The sequence below is a fragment of the Bufo gargarizans genome, chromosome 1 (assembly GCF_014858855.1).
Source record: "Bufo gargarizans isolate SCDJY-AF-19 chromosome 1, ASM1485885v1, whole genome shotgun sequence".
Lineage (NCBI taxonomy): Eukaryota > Metazoa > Chordata > Amphibia > Anura > Bufonidae > Bufo > Bufo gargarizans.
The window spans coordinates 547,269,902-547,290,417 of NC_058080.1; the positions used below are offsets into that span (position 1 = coordinate 547,269,902).

At 42.7% G+C, this 20,516-nt stretch overlaps 1 protein-coding gene across 2 annotated transcripts in view; it reads left to right on the forward strand.

The window, feature by feature from the left end:
* Positions 1 to 20,516, forward strand: part of LOC122924472 (catechol O-methyltransferase-like) — a 40,082-nt gene that overhangs the window by 16,762 nt on the left and 2,804 nt on the right. For both annotated transcript variants that reach the window (XM_044275579.1, XM_044275580.1), the window contains exons 3-4: positions 13,253 to 13,446; positions 17,494 to 17,625. In XM_044275579.1, coding sequence (XP_044131514.1) covers positions 13,253 to 13,446; positions 17,494 to 17,625 — 326 coding nt within the window. The remainder of the gene's footprint in view (positions 1 to 13,252; positions 13,447 to 17,493; positions 17,626 to 20,516) is intronic.

The following is a 20,516-nucleotide window of genomic DNA, read 5'->3' on the forward strand; positions in this document are numbered from 1 at the left end:
TTCTATGGGGCTGTGTACATGAGCGGTGTTCTTCACGCATCACTTGTGCGTTGCGTAAAAATCGCAGCATGTTCTATATTCAGTGTTTTTCACGCAACGCTGGAAGTGAATAGGGCTGCGTGAAAATCTCATAGCATCCGCAAGCAAGTGCAGATGTTATGCAATTTTCACGGATGGTTGCTAAGGAGATGATGTGGAGGTCCATTCACTTTATTATTTTCCATTATAACATGGTTATAATGGAAAATAATAGAATTCTTTAATACAGAATGCTAGGTAAAATGTCGCCTTGAGGGTTAAAAAATTAAAAAAATTACTCCCCTCATCCACTTGATCGCGCAGCCGTTATCGTCTTCTTTCTTCTTCTTGCAGGACCTGCAAAATGACCTGTGATGACATCAGCGCAGGTCCTTTTGCAGGTCCTGCAAAAAGAAAGAAGACGATAACAGCTGCGCGATCAAGTGGATTATGTGAGTAATTTTTTAATTATTTTTTAACCCTCAAGGGACATTTTACTTAGCATTCTGTATTAAAGAATGCTATTATTTTCCTTTATAACCATGTTATAACGGAAAATAATAAAATCTACGGTTCTCCTCTTCCCCCAGCAGCATGGAGAGTCTCTCTTCCTCCTCCATGGAGGTAAAGTCTGGGCAGAGATCAGACAGTCTCCAGAAGTGAGAATCCCTCACTGCTGAGTATTTGGGGCACCCCAGCAGGAAATGAGCCTCATCCTCCACGGCCTCCTGGTCGCACTGCTGGCACAGTCTGCTCTGCCTGGGCTTGTACCTCTTTCGGTAGTGGCGATTCTAGGAACAATATATGGGGGGGGCACATAAGATACCACAGTCAAAAATGGGGGGGGGCACTAATAATTTTCACCACTTAATCATACTACTGAATAAAACAAAATAAGTATGGTATATATAAATAAGATTACAAAATACGAGAGTGTTGCGGTATGCAGGGATACCTTTTTATTGTACTAAGGGTACTTTCACACTAGTGTTTTTCTTTTCCGGCATAGAGTTCCATCAGGGGCTCTATACCGGAAAAGAACTGCGTTCTGAATGGAGAGTAAACCCTTCAGGATGCATCAGGATGTCTTCAGTTCAGTCATTTTGACTGATCAGGAAAAAGATAAAAGCGTAGCATGCTACGGTTTTATCTCCGGCGAAAAAAACTGAAGACTGAAGACTTGCCTGAATGCCGGACCTGGCATTTTTCCTCATAGGAATGTATTAGTGCATTCAAGTGGAGAGACGGATCCGTTCTTGCAATGCATTTGTGAGACAGATCCGCATCCGGATGCGTCTCACAAATGCTTTCAGTCACATCTAGATCGGCGGACCTAATACTTAAAAGATAAGCTTCCAAGAATTTTCCTTTTTTCCTCAGTATTGCTTCAGACCTGAGAAAGAGAGAAACACTCTCGAAAACTTTTCTTTGTAGTTTAAAGCAGTTTCAGAAAACACCAGGGCTGTGTAAATAATACCATATGTTAAACAAGACGCTCACAGGCTTATTCACAAAAGGGTGAAGAGTTTGGAGAGGGGAACAATCTAGGACAACATAACTGAATAGGAAAGTGAGCTGAATTGGATTTCTTTTTTCTAATCAGCCATGTTGTCCTATATTGTTCACTTCTGACTTCTCCAAACTCTTCACCCTTTTGTGAAATAACCCTGTGGGTGTTGTTGATGTGTGCAACTAATACTACTTATTCTGCTTGTAACGCAGAATGCGGCAGTCAGGGGTGCTTGTAACGCAAGGTGCGCTAGTCAGGGGTGCATGTAACATAGGGGGCGCTGGTCAGGGGTGCATGCAACACAGGGGGCGCTGGTCAGGGGTGCATGCAACACAGGGGGCGCTGGTCAGGGGTGCATCGTAGATAGAAAAGGTACTTGCAGTTCTGATGTGCTCTGTCCTCGTGACTTCTTCCTCTAGGCTTGGTGGCAGGGGGAGGGGCGCGCAACGATGTTTCCTGATGTTAAATCCCCAAGCCGCATTCTTTTCAGCCTCTGCAGGCCCTGCTAGGCTGAAATACACAGGAAGCCAATGGCAGTGCTGCCCTCTCCCTTCCAGCCAATAGCAGCTGAGGTGGGCGGGGGAAGATTCACTTGGCTGTTGACTACCGAGGAGCCTGTAGTGAAGTGGGTGGGCAGCATAGGCAGTACTTTCAGTTTGGCAAAACTGACAGATCGCCGCAGTACTAGCGGCGGCAGCCAGCATTTTAAAGGGTAATCAGCAGGGGGCACGCAACAACCTGGGGGGGCCCTCAGTCTGTAGCAGCTCAGGATCTGTCGGTCTCTTGGATTGGGGAGTTTCTCCAGATATAGGGCCAGTTTGTACTCCCTCTGCAGGCTCCGGTATACTGTCAGCTTCTGTGATGTTCGTATGTCGTTCCTCCAGACGCTGGTATACTCCTCTTTGTCCTTGTGTATCGTCCTCTGGATTTCCCCCTTTGCCAGACTGTGTTAGTTGGTGGCTTGGGCAGGCTGGGTTTGGGTGACTTGTTGCAGGGTGCTTTGTTTTTCTGGGGCTTCTTGGTGTAGCAAGGCTATGTGATGGTAGGAGCTGGGCTCTGAATGATATATATCTATTACCTATTTTATCTATCTATCTGTTATCTATCCAGCTATGTGTCTGTCTATCTACCTTCAAATATCTATCTATCTAACTATCTATCTGTCTATTGTGGGACTCGCTCTAGTAGACAGGATTAGCGGACACAGTATCGAGGCAACAACAAGTTCTTTGGATCAAACAGTTCAGTGTTTTATTCACTCTTTAGGCAAGTGACAAAACAAGCAGTCATATTCAAACAAAAAGTCACCTTGCGGTGTTGGTGGTAATTCACACCATGCAGCAATTCTGCCTCAAAGAGTCCTTGCTGATAGCAGCACCAACCTGTTTTCACGCCAAACAGGTAGCAAGCCTTTATCCAGACACAATGCTCCCAGATCCCAACACAGAGACATGGCCTATTTAAGGACAGCCAGGTGCTGCCAAAACCCGGACTGACATCAGCCCAGCAGCACATGCTGGGAGGAAAATACCTGTTTTCCCAGACCAAACGTCTCACTGTGTCACATACCCCCCCCCATTGTTCAACCCTGAGGGGGTGAACACAAGCCAGACAGTGTACCCGGGACAGGGCATCAGTGTTTCCCTGTAACCGGCCTGCCCTGTGTTCCAACGAAAACTTAAAGTTTTGTAGGGAGAGGAATCATCGGGTGATCCGGGCATTTCTATCCTTGGCCTGGCTCATTCACTTGAGAGGAGAGTGGTCAGTCACCAGGCGGAATTTTCTCCCCAATAAATAATAGCGGAGAGATTCTAGTGCCCACTTGATAGCCAGGTACTCTTTCTCCACTATACTATACCGGGTCTCGGCTGGGGTGAGCTTACGGCTGAGGAAGGCAACGGGATGCTCCTCGGCGTTGACTTTCTGAGACAGTACAGCACTGAGACCTACTTCGGAGGCATCGATCTGTACAATAAACTCTCTTTTGAAGTCGTCACCAAAACCGGAGGCCCGCACAGGGCCGACTTAAAAGCGGAGAAAGCCTCTTCTGCCCGATCAGCCCAGCGAACCATCATTGACTTGTGTCCCTTCAAGAGTCCTGTCAAGGGCACGGCTAGAGTAGCAAAGTGGGGAACAAACCTCATGTAATAGCCCACCATTCCCAGGAATGACTTTATTTGCCTAGTGGTGACAGGTCGGGGCCAATTCAGGATTGCATCTTTTTTGTTCACTTGGGGTTCGATGACTCCATGCCCAATGACATACCACAGGTACTTAGTTTCTTCTAACCCTATCGCACATTTTTTTGGGTTAGCGGTTAGGCCAGCTTTTCGAAGGGAGTCCATTACAGCCTGCACTTTGGGTAGGTCACTTTCCCAGTCGGTACTGTGGATGACAATATCACAAAGCACAATGTCCATTGTTATAAATGTTTGCAAATTTATTAAAAATGAAAAACTAAAAGACATAACTATTGAGACCCTTTGTATGGAGGCACAGATCTAGAGAAAAAAAAATTCTGCTGCCCTGAAAGTTCATGCCCCATGGCTAGTGAATGGGGCATTTAACGCAGATAGTTTCTCCTCTGACAGTTTGGCAAGGTGTATTTCAGCCAAAAAGGGAGCAATAGAATCCCTTGTGGGTTGAATCACTGTGGTATCATCCATTAAGTTATATAATTTAGAATAATAGGCCGCAAACGCCTCAGCAATATCCGAGAGCACCAAGACAGGGACCCAGACAGCAGCAAAGGCTTTAGGCATGGACGAGGTAGTTTCTCCATGGCAGGGATGGACGAGACAGGCTGCTGTGAGAGCAGGACAGGACGGGGTGGGGCTTTCAATAGCAAGGAAACCAGGCAGATCTACTTAAGAAGATTTATTAGTAAGTGTAATATCTCCCTACTTTCTTTACAGTTGTATTAAGTGCTAACAGAGTGGCCAACTCCTTTAATAATCTGGCAGAGCGCACACATTCAGCGCTTTGCCTAATCAGTGAGATTGATGTGCATCTGCACACTTCTCTCTCCCTGTCAGCACTGATCTGTGTGATCAGTGGCAGCAGGAGAGCACATGAATGAAAACTTCAAGTATAGCTTAAGGACCTTTGATGATGTCATCAATGGGAGGAGCCAGTGCAGGAAACCTATGAATTAGTGTCCAGAGATGTGAGTTTTTATTAACCCCTTAAGGACCTGTCCCCGTACATGTAAAGACGCTGGTGGACGTGACTTAAGGACCAGCGTCGTACATGTACGGCAGGCTGATCGGGCGGGTGCAGGTACTGCAGCCGCAGGGGTCCGGTAGTCACTGATGCAGCTCCAGCATTGGTTAAAACACTGATGCTGGCGCATTAAGCCTTGCACTGTCGCAGTCGGCGCTGACCGCGGCACGTGCGGTATCCTGCCAGGTCCAGGGTGGCTATCGGGCCCCCACGCTGCTGTGACGGGGACCCGATGGCAGGGAAGGCATCCCTATGCCTTCCTTAGGCATCGTAGCTGCTTTCTGTGACAGCCTGTGATATCCAGTCCCCTGGATCTCATACGCAGGAAGCTATAAGTGTATGACAGTGTGTAATACACTTACAACCTATGCATTACAGTACAGAAGTCCCAGAGTGTGACAAAAAAGTAAAAAAAAAAACATTGTTTTCCATAATAAAAAAATTCAGTTTCAAGTAAAAATAAACGCCCTTTCCCAAAATAAAACACATAAAATTGTAAAAAAAAAATTAAAAACAGACATATTTGGTATCGACTGTCTCTATAAAAATATCACATGACCTAAACCCTCAGATTAACACCATAAAAAAAACTGCTAAAAAAAAATTATTTTGCCCCAAAATCTGTACCAATCTAACCGTGTGCTCATCCCGCAAAAAATGAGCGCCTACCTAAGACAATCGCCCCCCCAAAAAATATAAATAAATATGGCTCTCAGGCTATGGAGACACTAAAACATGATTTTTATTTGTTTAAAAAATGCTTTTATTGTGTTAAATGTAAAAAAAAAAAAAAAAAAAGTTGACATATTAGGTATCACCACGTCTGAAACAATCTGCTCTAGGAAAAATACCACATGACCTAAACCCTTTAGGTGAACAGCGTAAAAAACATAAAAGCGGTATCAAAAAAGCCATTTTTGTTACCTTACATCACAAAGCGATCAAAAAGTCATATGTACTCGAAAATTGTGCCAATCAAACCATCATCTCATCCCGCAAAAATTATACCCTACCTAAGACAATTGCCCCCCAAAAAAAACTGTGGCTCTCAGACTACAGACACTAAAACAGGATTTATTTTGTTTCAAAAATGATATTATTGTGTAAAACTTAAAAAAAGATACATATTAGGTATTGCCACGTTCATAACGACCTGCTCTATAAAAATATTGCATGACCTAACCCCTCAGATGAACACCGCAAAAAAAAGTGTCAAAATGGCTTTTTTTTGTCACCTTACATCACAAAAAGTGTAATACCAAGTGATAAAAAAGTCATATGCACCCTAAAATAGTACAAATCAAACCGTCATCTCATACCGAAAAAAATGAGCCCCTACATAAGACAGTCATCCCCCCCCCCCCCCAAAAAAAAAAAAATATATATGGAGAAACTAAAATGCTTTATTATGTAAAACTGAAACAGCAAATAAAAGTCATATTTAGTATTGTCGCGTCCGTAGCAACTTGCTCTATAAAAATACCACATGAGTTAACCTGATGAACAGCATATGCTGTGAAGAAACGAGATGTGCAGCACCTGAAACTACGGATACTGGAAGCCTGTGCTAGCATTTCTCCTGCGGTGTTGCTATCAGTGTGTGTAGAGTGGGAGAAGAGGGTTGCATTGACAATCCAACACAATGGGCAGCACATTGAACACATTTTATAAGTGGTCAGAAACTTGTAAATAACTCATGAAGTAATAAAGTTACGTCAAGCACACCATTGTTTTTCTTGTGAAATTCCCAATAAGGGCTCATGCACACGACAGTATTTAGCGTTCAGTATACTGGACGTTTTTTGAGCTCAGTATACGGAACATATACTGAACCATTCATTTCAATGGTTCAGCAAAAAATACTGAAGTGTCTCAGTGTGCATTCCGTTTCAGTATTTCCGTGCCGTGAAAAGATAGAACATGTCCTATTCTTGTCCGCAAATCACGGTGCTTGGCTCCATTCAAGTCAATGGGTCCGCAAAAAAAACGGAACACATATGGAAATGCATCCGTATGTCCTCCGTATCTGTTCCGTTTTTGCTGAACCATCTATTGAAAATGTTATGCTCAGCCCAATTTTTTCTATGTAATTACTGTATACTGTATATGGCATACGGAAAAACGGAACGGAATAACGGAAAGGAAACGGAAACACAACGGAAACAAAAAACGGAACAACGGATCCGTAAAAAACGGACCGCAAAACACTGAAAAAGCAATACTGTCGTGTGCATGAGGCCTAAGTTTGATGTGTCACATGACCCTCTTCCTATTGAAAAAACAAAAGTTGGATTCAAAATGGCCCACTGTAAAATGGCCACCATGGTCACCACCCATCTTGAAAAGTTTCCCCCCTCACATATACTAATGTGCCACAAACAGGAAGTTAATATCACCAACCATTCCCATTTTATTAAGGTGTATCCATATAAATGGCCCACCCTGTAGTTACTACAATTCTGGTGATGTCTGTTGATCCAGGGAGTTATTCTGATTGCAAGATTAGAGTTGAGAGGGATTTTTTCTCCTAAAATTGGGGTTTCTACACTTTTTCCCAACATGTTAGACAAGAGGTGAGATTTAGCAGAAAGGGGTGGAGCATTATAGGGAAAGAGGCTCTAAGATGAGCAATTTTGCAGCAAAATTTAACTACTAGTCTGGTGTAACAATCTGTCTCAAAGTAAGCCAACCAGCAGTTGGTATAGAATCAGAGAAAAGTGTCTATCCCTGCCCCAGATTTATCATCCAGCCTGAATCCCTGTGATAAATTTAGCCTGTCTAAGAGCCCTATTAGACTGCACGATTTTTAGGCCAAATTATCGGGTACACGCATTCGTAATTGGCCTGTGTAATCTAACGGCCAATAACAGAGGAAATGCTTGTTTGTCTGCTGATAGGCTTCTTTCATCAGGATAAAAGATGTCTGATTATAGGAAGCACATATCATGTGTATCAACAGAACTGAATGAGGGAGGAACGACTGCAGTAGTAATCGTTCCTCCTGCATTTAGTTTGCCTTGGCCTGTGTAATCAAGCTGGTGAATGAGAAATCCACTGCCTGAACATTGGGCAGTGTAATACAGCTAGAAGCTTTTTCCATCTTTTGGCATTAGTAAATCTGGGTATATGCATCACAACCAGCCAAAGCCCTGGCAGACACATGTAGAAAAAATAACATTTTATTTTATTTACAATAATAAAGTAGAATAAACTACATGATACATTTCCCTTATGAATATTTGCAGGCATTAGAATCCATGCTGCCATGTAGCAGAATCATAGGTCATTGCAAACTTCCTATATCATGATAGTAAACTCTAAGTCCTTTAAAAGATGGGATTTCATGCTTTTACATTACGGGAATGACAGTATATAGCTAGTACAGCTAAGAGTTTGATAAATATGTCACTAGTAGGGGCTAATTCTAAGGTTTTTCTACAGCAGAGCTTTGGAAAATGAAAGAATCAATCTTATTGGTTTCTATGGGCAACTGGGTAAAGTTTTCCTTTACACTAGTTTTGATAAATCTCTCCCTTTACATTAATGATTTAATCAAAAAGTGAACATTTTCAATCAAAACATTGTAAAATGAAGAATGGAATTTCAGTCTGGGGCTGGAGATGGGAATAGTAGTGGTATAGAATAAAAAGGATTTAGAACGGGAATCGAAGCATCCGTATCCCAAAATTAAAGTTTTACCATCTAGTATTGTATGTACACCTAGGGATGAGCGAATTTTATATTTTGAAGTTGAGGTGCAGGTTCGTGTTGTGGTATTTACTGAATTGGAGAGGACTCCAGCATAACAAAAACCGGACAGATCCATTATGCAGGCATAGACTTCTATTATGACGGAATAGAGCAGATTCTATTTTTTTGCGGTGCGGAGGCACGGACAGAAACACCACGGAAGCACTCTGTAGTGCTTCCGTGGGTTACGATCTGTGCTTCCGTTCCGCATCTCCATGATTGCAGACCTATTCAAGTGAATGGGTCCGCATCACGTTCGTGTGCTAGAGGCCTTATTAAATTACACAACAAATGCAATGAAATTAAGCAAACTATGATAGGGGAAACTAACATGCAAGTGGTCACTAGGATCAATACATAAGAATAAAGTGACAGTGCTGATGCAGTGCATAAATTATACCATAGTGGAGCAAAGAGCAGGGCCAGATTAAGAGCATCATGGGCCTGGTGCTGAAGATTTTAATGGGCCTTTTTTTTTATAGAAATTTTTTTTTCTAAAAAATGTTTTTTATAAAAAAAATTTTTATAGAAAACGCAACACAGAGCAATTTTTTATAACACAAATAAAGTGCATCTGTCATATGTTTTATGCATATGAAATCACCAGCATAGCTGAATAGATGTTGATGTATCAATACCTTGCATACCTTTATAGAATCTGTTCTTTAGCCTTTACTTAGCTTAAAAAAAAATGTTTTAAAGTAAAACACTTATGGGGGCCCAGAGTGTCAAAAGAGGTGTGGTAGGGGGTCCTCTGTGCCCTCCAGACCGTAACACCTCTCCCATGTGAAGTCACGCCCGCTCCTTTGGTTGACACCAACGGCTCACTTGACAGCGACGTGTTGAGATCCTGCACATGTGCCATGAATGGGTGAATGGGGATTGCAGTATACAAATGTGGAGTCTGTAGGAACCTGAGACTGTGCATGCACCGCAATCCCCATCCACAGTGCATACGGGATGTGTGTGTGTCAAAAAAGGTGCAGGCATTAACTCACAGGGCAGAAGTGTTGCAGCCCAGGAGGACAGCGCACCCCCAGCCAAACCTGTTATACACTGGGCCCCCATAAAGTTTTTTTTGTTTATTTTTGTTTAGTAACATAAAGGCAAGAACAACATCTAGAAAGGTATGCAAAGTATCCATACACTAACCTTTTTTTGGCTGTGCCCGCGGTTTCATGTGCGTTTTCATATGTTGTATGCACTTTAAACAATGGTGCTTATAGAACAGACTACACAGTGTAGAGGTATACGGTATATTGTGTGGCACAGTGTGTGCTATATGTGTATAACAAACATATTTCACATGAAAACTTACAATTACTTGGCTTGGCCCTTGGGGATCTCGGACACCACTTCAACACTTTGGCCACGGGGCTCGGTGGAGCTGATGTTGTGTTTTATCCTAATGAGAAAGATTTCAGAAGGATTTGGAGAAGGGGCAGTGGGGTCGCCGAGCAAAGGGAGGCTGGTGCTGCTACTAGGGGGTCATACCATGGGGGAGTAATAAAGCCCACCATAATGCCCCCCCCCTCCCCCAATGGAAATAATTCTCCTTATAATGTACCCCCTTGTAATGGTATAAATACCCCCTTGTAATGCCCCCAGTTGAGCTAATGTCCCCATAGTGCCCCCATAATGTGCCAGTATAAAATACCCCTATATAGTGCACCCAGTAAATACCCACTAAGTGCTCCTTTCCCCGCTTCCTCCTAGTGCCCCCCATAATGTACCAGTATAAAATGTCCCATATATAGTGCCCCAGTAAATGCCCTCAGTGTCCCCCATAATTTGCAAGTATAAAACACCCCTTCTTAGTGCCCCCCCGTAGATGACCCCATAGTACTCCTCTCCCCAACAGTACCCACCATAATGTGTCCCAGTATAAAATGCTACTGTACAGAGCCCCCCATATAAAAAAACACCTTCTTTGTGGCCTCAGTATATGCCCCTATAGTGCCCACCAATAATGTGCCAGTAAAAAGTGCCCCCAATAATGTGCCAGTAATAAGTGCTCCCATAGATGCCCCCCAATAATGTGCCAGTAAAATGTGCTCCATAGATGCCCCCCAATCATGTGCCAGTAACAAGAGGGCACCCATCATGTGCCACTAACAAGAGCCCCCCCAATCATGTGCAAGTAACAAGAGCCCCCCCAATCATGTGCCAGGAACAAGAGCATCACCCCGACCAAATCATGTGCCAGTAACAAGAGCCCCCCATCATGTGCCAGTAACAAGAGGGTACCCCATCATGTGCCAGTGACAAGAGCCCCCCATCATGTGCCAGTAACAAGAGCCCCCCCATCATGTGCAAGTAACAAGAGCCCCCCAATCATGTACCAGGAACAAGAGCATCACCCTGATCAAATCATGTGCCAGTAACAAGAGCCCCCCATCATGTGCGAGTAACAAGAGGGCCCCCCATCATTTGCCAGTAACAAGAGGGCCCCCCATCATGTGCCAGTAACAAGAGCCCCCCATCATGCGCCAGTAACGAGAGGCCCCCCATCATGTGCCAGTAACAAAAGGGCCCCCATCATGTGCCAGTAACAAGAGGGTCCCTCCATCATGGGCCAGTAACCAGAGCCCCCCCCATCATGTGCCAGTAACAAGAGCCCCCCATCATGCGCCAGTAACGAGAGGCCCCCCCATCATGTGCCAGTAACAAGAGGGCCCCCATCATGTTCCAGTAACAAGAGGGCCCCCCCATCATGGGCCAGTAACAAGAGCCCCCCCATCATATTAGAGATACAAACCTGTTTTCCCCTAATAGCTCAGAACTTCCTCTAGTTGCCCTTACTTTACTTTATTCCAGACCTTGCTATTGATGCTTGGAAAGGGGTGGGTCTGCTACACCTAGATCAGATATTGGAGAATTCCAATATTAAAGCTTTCGAAGCTTTGCACCAATCTCACCAGTTACCTAATTCATGTTTTTACCAATACCTGCAGATCAGAGACATGCTCAGTAGCATTAAGTTACCCCACAACCAATCATCCAGGACCACACTGATCAGCAGGTCCTTAAGTAGTCAGAGGATTTCATGGAAAGGCCTTTCTACTGCATATTAAGCCCTAGGCCCAAGTTTGGATAGCAATTCTGGTTTTATGGTGAAATGGGAGGAGGAACTGGACTGTGAATGGACGATTAGTGAATGGCGAGATGCTTTTTACTGGGTGGTGGCTGGCTCCAATTGCATCGATCACTATGAGCAAAACTGGAAAATCTAACTCGGTTGGTACCTAAACCCTGGCCCGCATAGCACATATTGATCCTACATACAGCCCCTACTGTTGGCGGGCTTGTGGAGAGAGGAGTGGAATTGCCCCATTATATTTCCTTTTTGGAAGGAAGTTTTCAAACTTTTGTCTAAGATCGATGGGGTTCCTCTCTCCCCCTCCCCGTCACTGGCTATACTCTCCATTGGGTTTAGAGGTCCTTCTGCATAGTCACCGCTGGTTAGTGGCAGGGATCTTAACGGCGGCACGGAAACTTATTGCTACCTCTTGGAAACTGCCTGTCACCCCGAGTATCTCGGAATTAACAGCCCTAGTCAATCAATATATGCAGCATGAATGTATATACGCTATTTCACATCGAGCTAGATTTCAAGTATTGCAGAGATGGGATTTATGGTGCACGTCCCCTTATGCGTCTCGTATACCGCTAACAGTCTTATAACAACTATATTATACAACTCTTACTTAATTTGAGGATTGAATGGAGGAGAGCTAGGTGGGTGGCTCTGACACGACGACTGGTTTTGCCTCTTAGATTTTGTACTGTAAAGCACATATCTACGTCTGCTCTTTCTTCATGGATCCCCGTGTTCTATTTACAGATGCTAATTGTTTAATGTAGATATAAATAATGTACAAAGATGTTTTCTCTTCTAGTCACCGTACTGTTCCAATAGCCTCTTTATTGAATGATTGTATGTGTTTGTAACTGGAAAACCTAATAAAAATCTGAAAGTAAAAAAAAAAAACACATTAGATAAATGGTGGTTGAACCAGATTAATTTAACTGGTAACTCATCACTGGCTGCCCGTACACGTTCAGGTATTGATCAGCTTTTCTGATGCAGTTTTTGAAACCAAAACCAGGCATGGATCATAAGAGAAAAAGTAAGACAGGTTCTACTTTTGCAAATCCACTTCTGCTTTTAGCATCAAAACTACATCACAAAAACTTAACATAGGAGGCCATACAAACAAGGCGGATATGAATTTAATTTAATACTGAGCTGCAGGCTGCGTGTTGTAGAGCAGGCGGAGCTGAGCAGATTGATACTTTGTGGGAAAAGATTCTGGATAACTTGTAATTTATACATTTTATATTCCTGCTCATTCTGGTCTTTGAAGTTAAGGAGGTGATTCTATCAATGATTGACAGCTATCTCTGTATACACAGTCATAGAGGGGAGGCGGTCAGTCACTGGTAGGGTCTTCTCCTTGACTTCAAAGCCCAGAATAGGCAGAGATATAAATGTATAAATGACAGGTTTTACTGAATCTTTTTCCATAAAACTATATATCGGTCTGCTCAGCTCCTTCCGCTCTGTAACATGCTGCCTGCAAATTACACTTTATTTTCATGTTGACAGGTTCCCTTTAAAGAGGTTTATACTGCTCCTTAACATTTTATTATTTACAATTTTGAGCTAGTTTTTTCCTTCTTATTTTGCCACAAATAATCTTATAATCTGATGTCAATTGACCCATTACTTATATCAAACATGTATTTCAGGCCTGATTCTGGATAAAGTGTTCAAAGAGACAAATCCAACCACGGTTCTGGAACTTGGCACATATTGTGGGTATTCTGCCACCCGGATGGCTCGGCTACTGAAGCAGGGCGGTCGTCTGCTTACTGTGGAGATGCAACCAGAGCATGCTGCCGTTGCCAAGCAGATGATAGAGTTTGCTGGCGTTCAAGATAAGGTTCTTATTATGTCATATGATGATCTTTCTGCAGGGAATCTTAAAGGGAACCTGTCACCTGGATTTGGGGTATAGAGCTGAGGACATGGGCTGCTAGATGGCCGCTAGCACATCTGCAATACCCAGTCCCCATAGCTCTGTGTGCTTTTATTGTGTAAAAAAACTGATTTGATCCATATGCAAATTAACCTGAGATGAGTCAGAGCTTGAAAATATGACTCTTCTCTGGTCACACAAGTTAGGCTACTTTCACACTAGCGTTCGGGCGGATCCGTTCTGAACGGATCCGCTCATAATAATGCAGACGGAGGCTCCGTTCAGAACGGATCCGTCTGCATTATATTAGCAAAAAAAAAGCTAAGTGTGAAAATAGCCTGGGACGGATCCGTCCAGACTTTCAATGTAAAGTCAATGGGGGACGGATCCGCTTGAAGATTGAGCCACATTGTGGCATCTTCAAACGGATCCGTCCCCATTGACTTACATTGAAAGTCTGGACGGATCCGCACGGATCCGCACGCCTCCGAACGGCCAGGCGGACACCCGAACGCTGCAAGCAGCGTTCAGGTGTCCGCCTGTCCGTGCGGAGGCGAGCGGAGCGGAGGCTGAACGCCGCCAGACTGATGCAGTCTGAGCGGATCCGCCTCCATTCAGACTGCATCAGGGCTGGACGGCTGCGTTCGGGTCCGCTCGTGAGCTCCTTCAAACGGAGCTCACGAACGGAAACCCGAACGCTAGTGTGAAAGTAGCCTAAGATATGACTTTTATGTTAATTTGCAAAAAAGGCGGGAAGTACAAAAATGCATAGTACTTATTGAATTTGTCTGCAAATTAAATAAAAGTGTAATTTATATGTTTAGGGTAACACAATGAACATTTAGAAACGCTCAGTGAGGGTAGCATAGTAGAGGTGACAGGTTCCCTTTAAGGCTGGGATTACACATGCTATTTGCTCCATGTGGCTAAAACCTAACCCCCTTCCTGTGGCCAATTGCAGCATGATTTTGTGAATATCACCAAGGTAATACCTGCAAATTCGTGAACCCATTTGTTGCCGCAGGAGGATGGGGTTTCGGCCACATGCAGCAGCAGGAGCATGTAAACCCAGCCTCACAGATCCCATTGAATTATTAAGTTTCTTTTTAGTTTCATTTTTAAAGGGAACCTGTCATGTTTAACATGGTGTTTGAGCAGCAGGCAGCATATTATAGAGCAGGAGGCTCTGAGCAGACTGATATATACCATATTTTATGCCCCATAAGATGCCTTTCCTTCCCCCCAAAAGTGGGGGAAAAATGCCCCTGCGTCTTATGGGGAGAATACTAATAAGCGCTTCCATTATGGAAGCGCTCATTAGTACTGGAGTACCGGGAAGAGGTGAAGGCTCTGTACTCCCAGCTTCCTGGTCCTCAGCTGTGGGCTGTGAAGGCTGCGCACAGAGTGGCTGCGCTCTGTGATCTCATGCTGCGCGCAAGTCTTCACAGCACAGCCAGAAGACAGAGCGCGCTGGAGGAAAGGCGCAGCGGTGTCCGGAGCAGGAGAGGTAAGTGTTTTTATTTTATTTTAACCCATATGAGGCTGATGGGGGCTACACGCTGCTGGGGGATGAAGTGAGGCTACTGGGGGCTGATATGAGGCTACTGGGGGCTGAAATGAGGCTAGTCGGGGCTGATATGAGGCTACTGGGGGCTGAAATCAGGCTAATGGGGCTGATGAGAGGCATGGGGCTCTTATCTGAGGTCTAATTGGGGGTCATTCACATTGGGGTCTGAGCTGAGGTCTGATTGGGGGTCTTATTAACATTGGGGGTCATTCTGTGCTTTACAGTCAAGGCGGCGGCCCTATCAGTGATTTCAGATTTCCCTCTATCACTGTGTATACAGACATAGCTGTCATTGACTGGTAGGACCACCTTCTTCACTCCAAAGTACAGAAAGAGCAGGAATTTAAATGAATAAATTACACATTTTACTGAATCTTTTCCTATAAAACTATATATCAGTCTGCTCAGCTTCTCCTGCTCTATAACATGCTGCCTATAGCTTACATTGTATTTTCATGGTGACAGGTTCCCTTTAACAGCAAAAAACAAACAAATGCAGCATGCTACATTTTAGACAGAAAAGAGCAGTGTAGTGCTGGAATCAAGCATGCAGTTTTTGTAGCATTTAAAGGCTATGTACACCTTTTGGTGTCAATTTATTTTTATTATTGTATTGTACTCATTTTGAGCTAAAAATCTATATTTTCAATTAGTCTTTATTAAAAATATGGAGTCCTTTATTCAGTACAGAGCTGAAATGCTCTAGTAGCAGCCTCTGGATTTTCTCTCTTTTCCATCTTCCTCTCCTTAGCTGTGATCTCTGACTCGTTATAGCTCAGTTCTTATCTTACTGATAAGAATGTGGCTTAAATAAGTGTTTATAACCTCTTAGTAGTTTAGAGGTAAGGTTTATTAGATGACTGACACAAAGTGAAAGTGCTAGTCACACTTTTAGAAAAACATTTAACCCTTTGTGACAGAACAGCTCAATATTTTTTTTATAAAGGCCAATTGAAATATGATTTTTAGCCAAAAATGAGTAAAATGCAATCATATAAACAAAAATTGTCTCCAAAGGTGAACATAGACTTTTAACTAAGAGTGGTTCCAAGAAGGATGAATCCTTTCTTCCTGCTGGATACATTATGGCTTTGCCTCAAAAACTACATGTGTGTGTCCTGCCTAAACCTGACAAAAACTGAATAAGGGGCTGTTCACATCTTGCTTTATCCATAGACTATGATTGGGCAAATGTAATTTAAACATGCATACTTTTGACTCTGTTTGTCACTGTTTATGTTTTCTGTACTTTTTTTTTTGCAGGACAGAATAATAGCATAACTCACTTTTGTGTCCTGCAAAAAAAAGTATAAAGCATATAGAAATGTATACTCATTTTTACATTGCAGTGAATGTGAGACGTATGGAAACGTAAAGCAGTACGTTTCCATACGTTAAACTTATTTGTTTTTGTCCAGATACTTCTTATTTCCTTTGATATGCTTCAAATCTTAATTTAAAAATCATATATGTTTTTTGTTAAAAAATGGACAAAAACATTGAAACGTATACATAAAAAAAGGATAGCCACAAAATTGCATACGTTTGTATATGTTTTTTTTTTTTTTACTGTATGTCTAGTTGCTGAGTTAAACTAGACAGGAAGAGAAGGAATGAGAACTTTTACTCTTTCCATTGGACATCTGCCTCCTGCATATGTGCTCTGGTGGTGATACTGACTCCACTGTTTGTATGTTTCTAACATGCAGCCAATATTTTTTGAATAATTTATGAGTATAACTAGTTGCAATAGAAAGTGACAATTAGAACTGTGCTAAGCATACCGCCAGATTGTAACTGCCAGCTGAATAGAGGAATATACTGTAATTTAAAATAAGCCAATTGACTTACAAAAACCCTGTCGTTTTCTGTCAGAATTACAAGAGCTAACATCTAGTTAGGTTATGTTATAATAAATGTATATATTATATACCTGAACCTTTGGATTCCTGCATATCTATTTCTGCAGAAACTACCAAAGTAGGCAGATAGATGGAATATCCATTGTGAGTGCAGTTGTTGTAAATTGGGGTGATTCACCACACACGGCAGGTCCATAGTGGATGTTCCACTTCCACAGTGGAAAATCTGCATCTTATCTAGCTAAAATCCAGGGGCAAAACCCACACCAAACTGTATGGATTTGGCGGCAGATTAAGAATGACTCGACATACTGTAGATTTAAAATCAGCACTGCATATCACGTTATGTGCAGCCTTCTTTGTGGAAACGATCAATGCAAAAGAGTTAGACCAGCACCTCCAAACTATTTGCTGGAAACTTACTGTACTGTACTGATTACATTTTTTTTGTTTGTCTGCTTATTAGGTTGTCATTCTAGACTAGATGAGTGTGTGGTAGAATTTTATATATTAATTGTGGTAAAAAGCTGTACTGTACATATAAAGCCTCACTGAAAGTAATGAAATATCTTGACTGCCCAGGTAGAGATTCTGGAGGGCTCCACAGAGACAATCATCCCAAGTCTAAAAACAAAGTATGGCGTGGGTCAGGTGGACTTCGTATTCATTGACCATTTCAAAAACTTTTATACAGATGACACTAAGTTACTGGAGGTGAGTGATGATTTGTAGCAATTGAAGAATATTAGCTATTTCATTTACTAGGTATGAGACAGGACAGAAAGCATTCCTAACGACTTTCTACAAAAAATGGGTAAAACTGCTAAATATCTTGAATATAAAAATGGAATCTTTATTGAAGTATAAATATCAGGTTAAACTGAAACCCACAATGAAGAAAAGGCAGCATAACAAGGAGGACATCACCCTAATTACACTTTCCATGTGGCAAATACATAAGTGGTAGGCCTCGTTCACATTTCCATTTTTCACTGACATGTACTGTCCATACATACCCATTCGTTTTAATGTGTCTGTTCACATATCTTTTTTTTTGTTTACTTGCACGCCCATGATAGTCTATGGGTCTGTGAAAAACACGGACAGAACACCAATGGCATCTTCATGGATCAGACACTTACAGATTTTTTTTAATGGACCTCAAATGGAAACAAAAATATGAAAGGGGTCTAATGGTACATAAATCCACAAACACCATATGGTAACACTTAGGCCTCATGCACACAACCGTTTTTTCGGGTCCCCATCCCAGCCGCAGTTTTTGTGGCTCGGGTGTGGACCTATTCACTTCAATGGGGCCGCGAAAGATGCTAACAGCACTCGTGTGTTGTCCGCATCCGTTGCTCCGTTCCGAGGCCCCGCAAAAAAAATATAGCATGTCTTATTCTTGTCTGTTTTGTGGACAAGAATAGGCATGTCTACAAATGGGCTTCCGTTTTTTGAGGATCCGCAGTTTGCGGGCCGCAAAAAATGGCACGGTCGTGTGCATGTAGCCTTATAATAATGATTTCATATAAATTAGCAGATTAGCATGTAAAATGCAGTGATCAATAACAAATAATATTTAAGTTAAAGTTCTTAGTGCAAAAAAACACTGTCTGTGTGGAATATAATGCATACTATATAAATAGAGACAGCAGAAGATCACAACTAGAAATGAGCAAATTTCATATTTTTAAATTTGTTCAAGCTTCATTTGGTAGTAAAAGCAGAATTGCGTTATGGATTCCGTTACCACGGACCATAACTTAATTCTATGATGGAATGCATAACGGAATGCCTTTAGAGGGATTCTGTTATTCATTCTGTCATAATAGAAGTCTACGGGCTGCAAAACTGATCCGTCACATTTCCGTTATGCATGCCATAGACTTCTATTATGACAGAATAAATAACGGAATCCCTCTAAAGGCATTCCGTTATGCATTCCATCATAGAATTAAGTTATGGTCCGTGGTAACGGAATCCATAACGCAATTCTGCTTTTACCACCAAACGAAGCATGCACTAAACACTTTTAACACAACCTAGTACAATGCAGCGCAAACTATGGCCCGGCAGAACTTTTTTATCTGGCCCGCAGAGCTGTCTGGAGTTAGCAGTAGTGGAGATGAGCGCTTCCATTGTGGATGCGATCATCTCCATATTCATCTATATCGGCGTACTCAGGACAGCGAAACAGATGAATGGTGTGGAGGAGCAGGGGGGAGGCGTCTCCCTTGCCCGTTCCTCTGATAGGCTACAGGCAGTAGGCCTGTAGCCTATCAGAGGCCGTTGCAGGCAGCGCAATGGCGTCATCGCGTCTCCTGAGCCGTACAGAGCGGTACCCAGGCTGGAAGAGGCCTGCATTGCATCACTGACAGCAGCATAAGGTAAGTATATGTGTTTATTGTTTTTGTTATTTATAGTATACTGTGGCAAGAAGGGGGGTGGGGGCCCTATATACTGGCACAATATGGATTGGTACTATGGAAAAGAGGGGAAGCACTATGGGGGGCCACTATTGAGAAGAGGGGAAGCACTATGGGGACCCAGTATACTGCCAAAATATGGGGGGCACTATACCTAAGAGGGGCAAGCACTATGGGGGCCACTATGGAGAAGAGGGGTAGCACTATGGGGGCCCTATATACTGGCACAATATGGATTGGTACTATGGAGAAAAGGGGAAGCACTATGGGGGGCACTATGAAGAAGAGGGGAAGAACTATGGGGACCCAGTATACTGCCAAAATATGGGGGGTACTATGGCTAAGAGGGGGAAGCACTATGGGGGCCACTATGAAGAAGAGGGGAAGCACTATGGGGGCCCTATATACTGGCACAATATGGGGGGCACTATAGAGAAGAGGGGAAGCACTATGGGGGCCCTATATACTGGCACATTATGGGGGGCACTATGGGAACCCTATATACTGGCACATTATGGGGGCCCTATATACTGGCACAGTATCTATTCTGCGAATTGCAACAACAAAGCTAACTCCAGACTTTGATGTCTTAGCAAAAAAGGGAGACCAACAACACTGGTCCCACATTTTTCCATCAACGTGGCTATATAAAGGCTTGATTTTTGGTGTGACAAGTTTTATTTTTAATGACACCCTTATAGGGTCTAATCTAATTTTGGGATGACAGTGTTAAATAAACAATAATTTTTAGACGTTTTACTGCATGATAAAAATGACATGTTAACTCTTCTGTGTCTATGTACAATATGACATTTATACAGTCTTCACTACTTAAAAAAAAAACTAAAAACCTATTTTAAAAAATACGTAGCAGTGTGTCACCATATTCCGACACTGATTATTTTTTATTTTATTTTATTTTTATTATTTTCTGCTCACAGAGCTGTGTGAGGATTCATCTTGTGTGGGGAAAGCTTCTCTCTCTCTCTCTCTATATATATATATATACACTCACCTAAAGAATTATTAGGAACACCTGTTCTATTTCTCATTAATGCGATTATCTAGTCAACCAATCACATGGCAGTTGCTTCAACGCATGTAGGGTTGTGGTCCTGGTCAAGACAATCTCCTGAACTCCAAACTGAATGTCAGAATTGGAAAGAAAGGTGA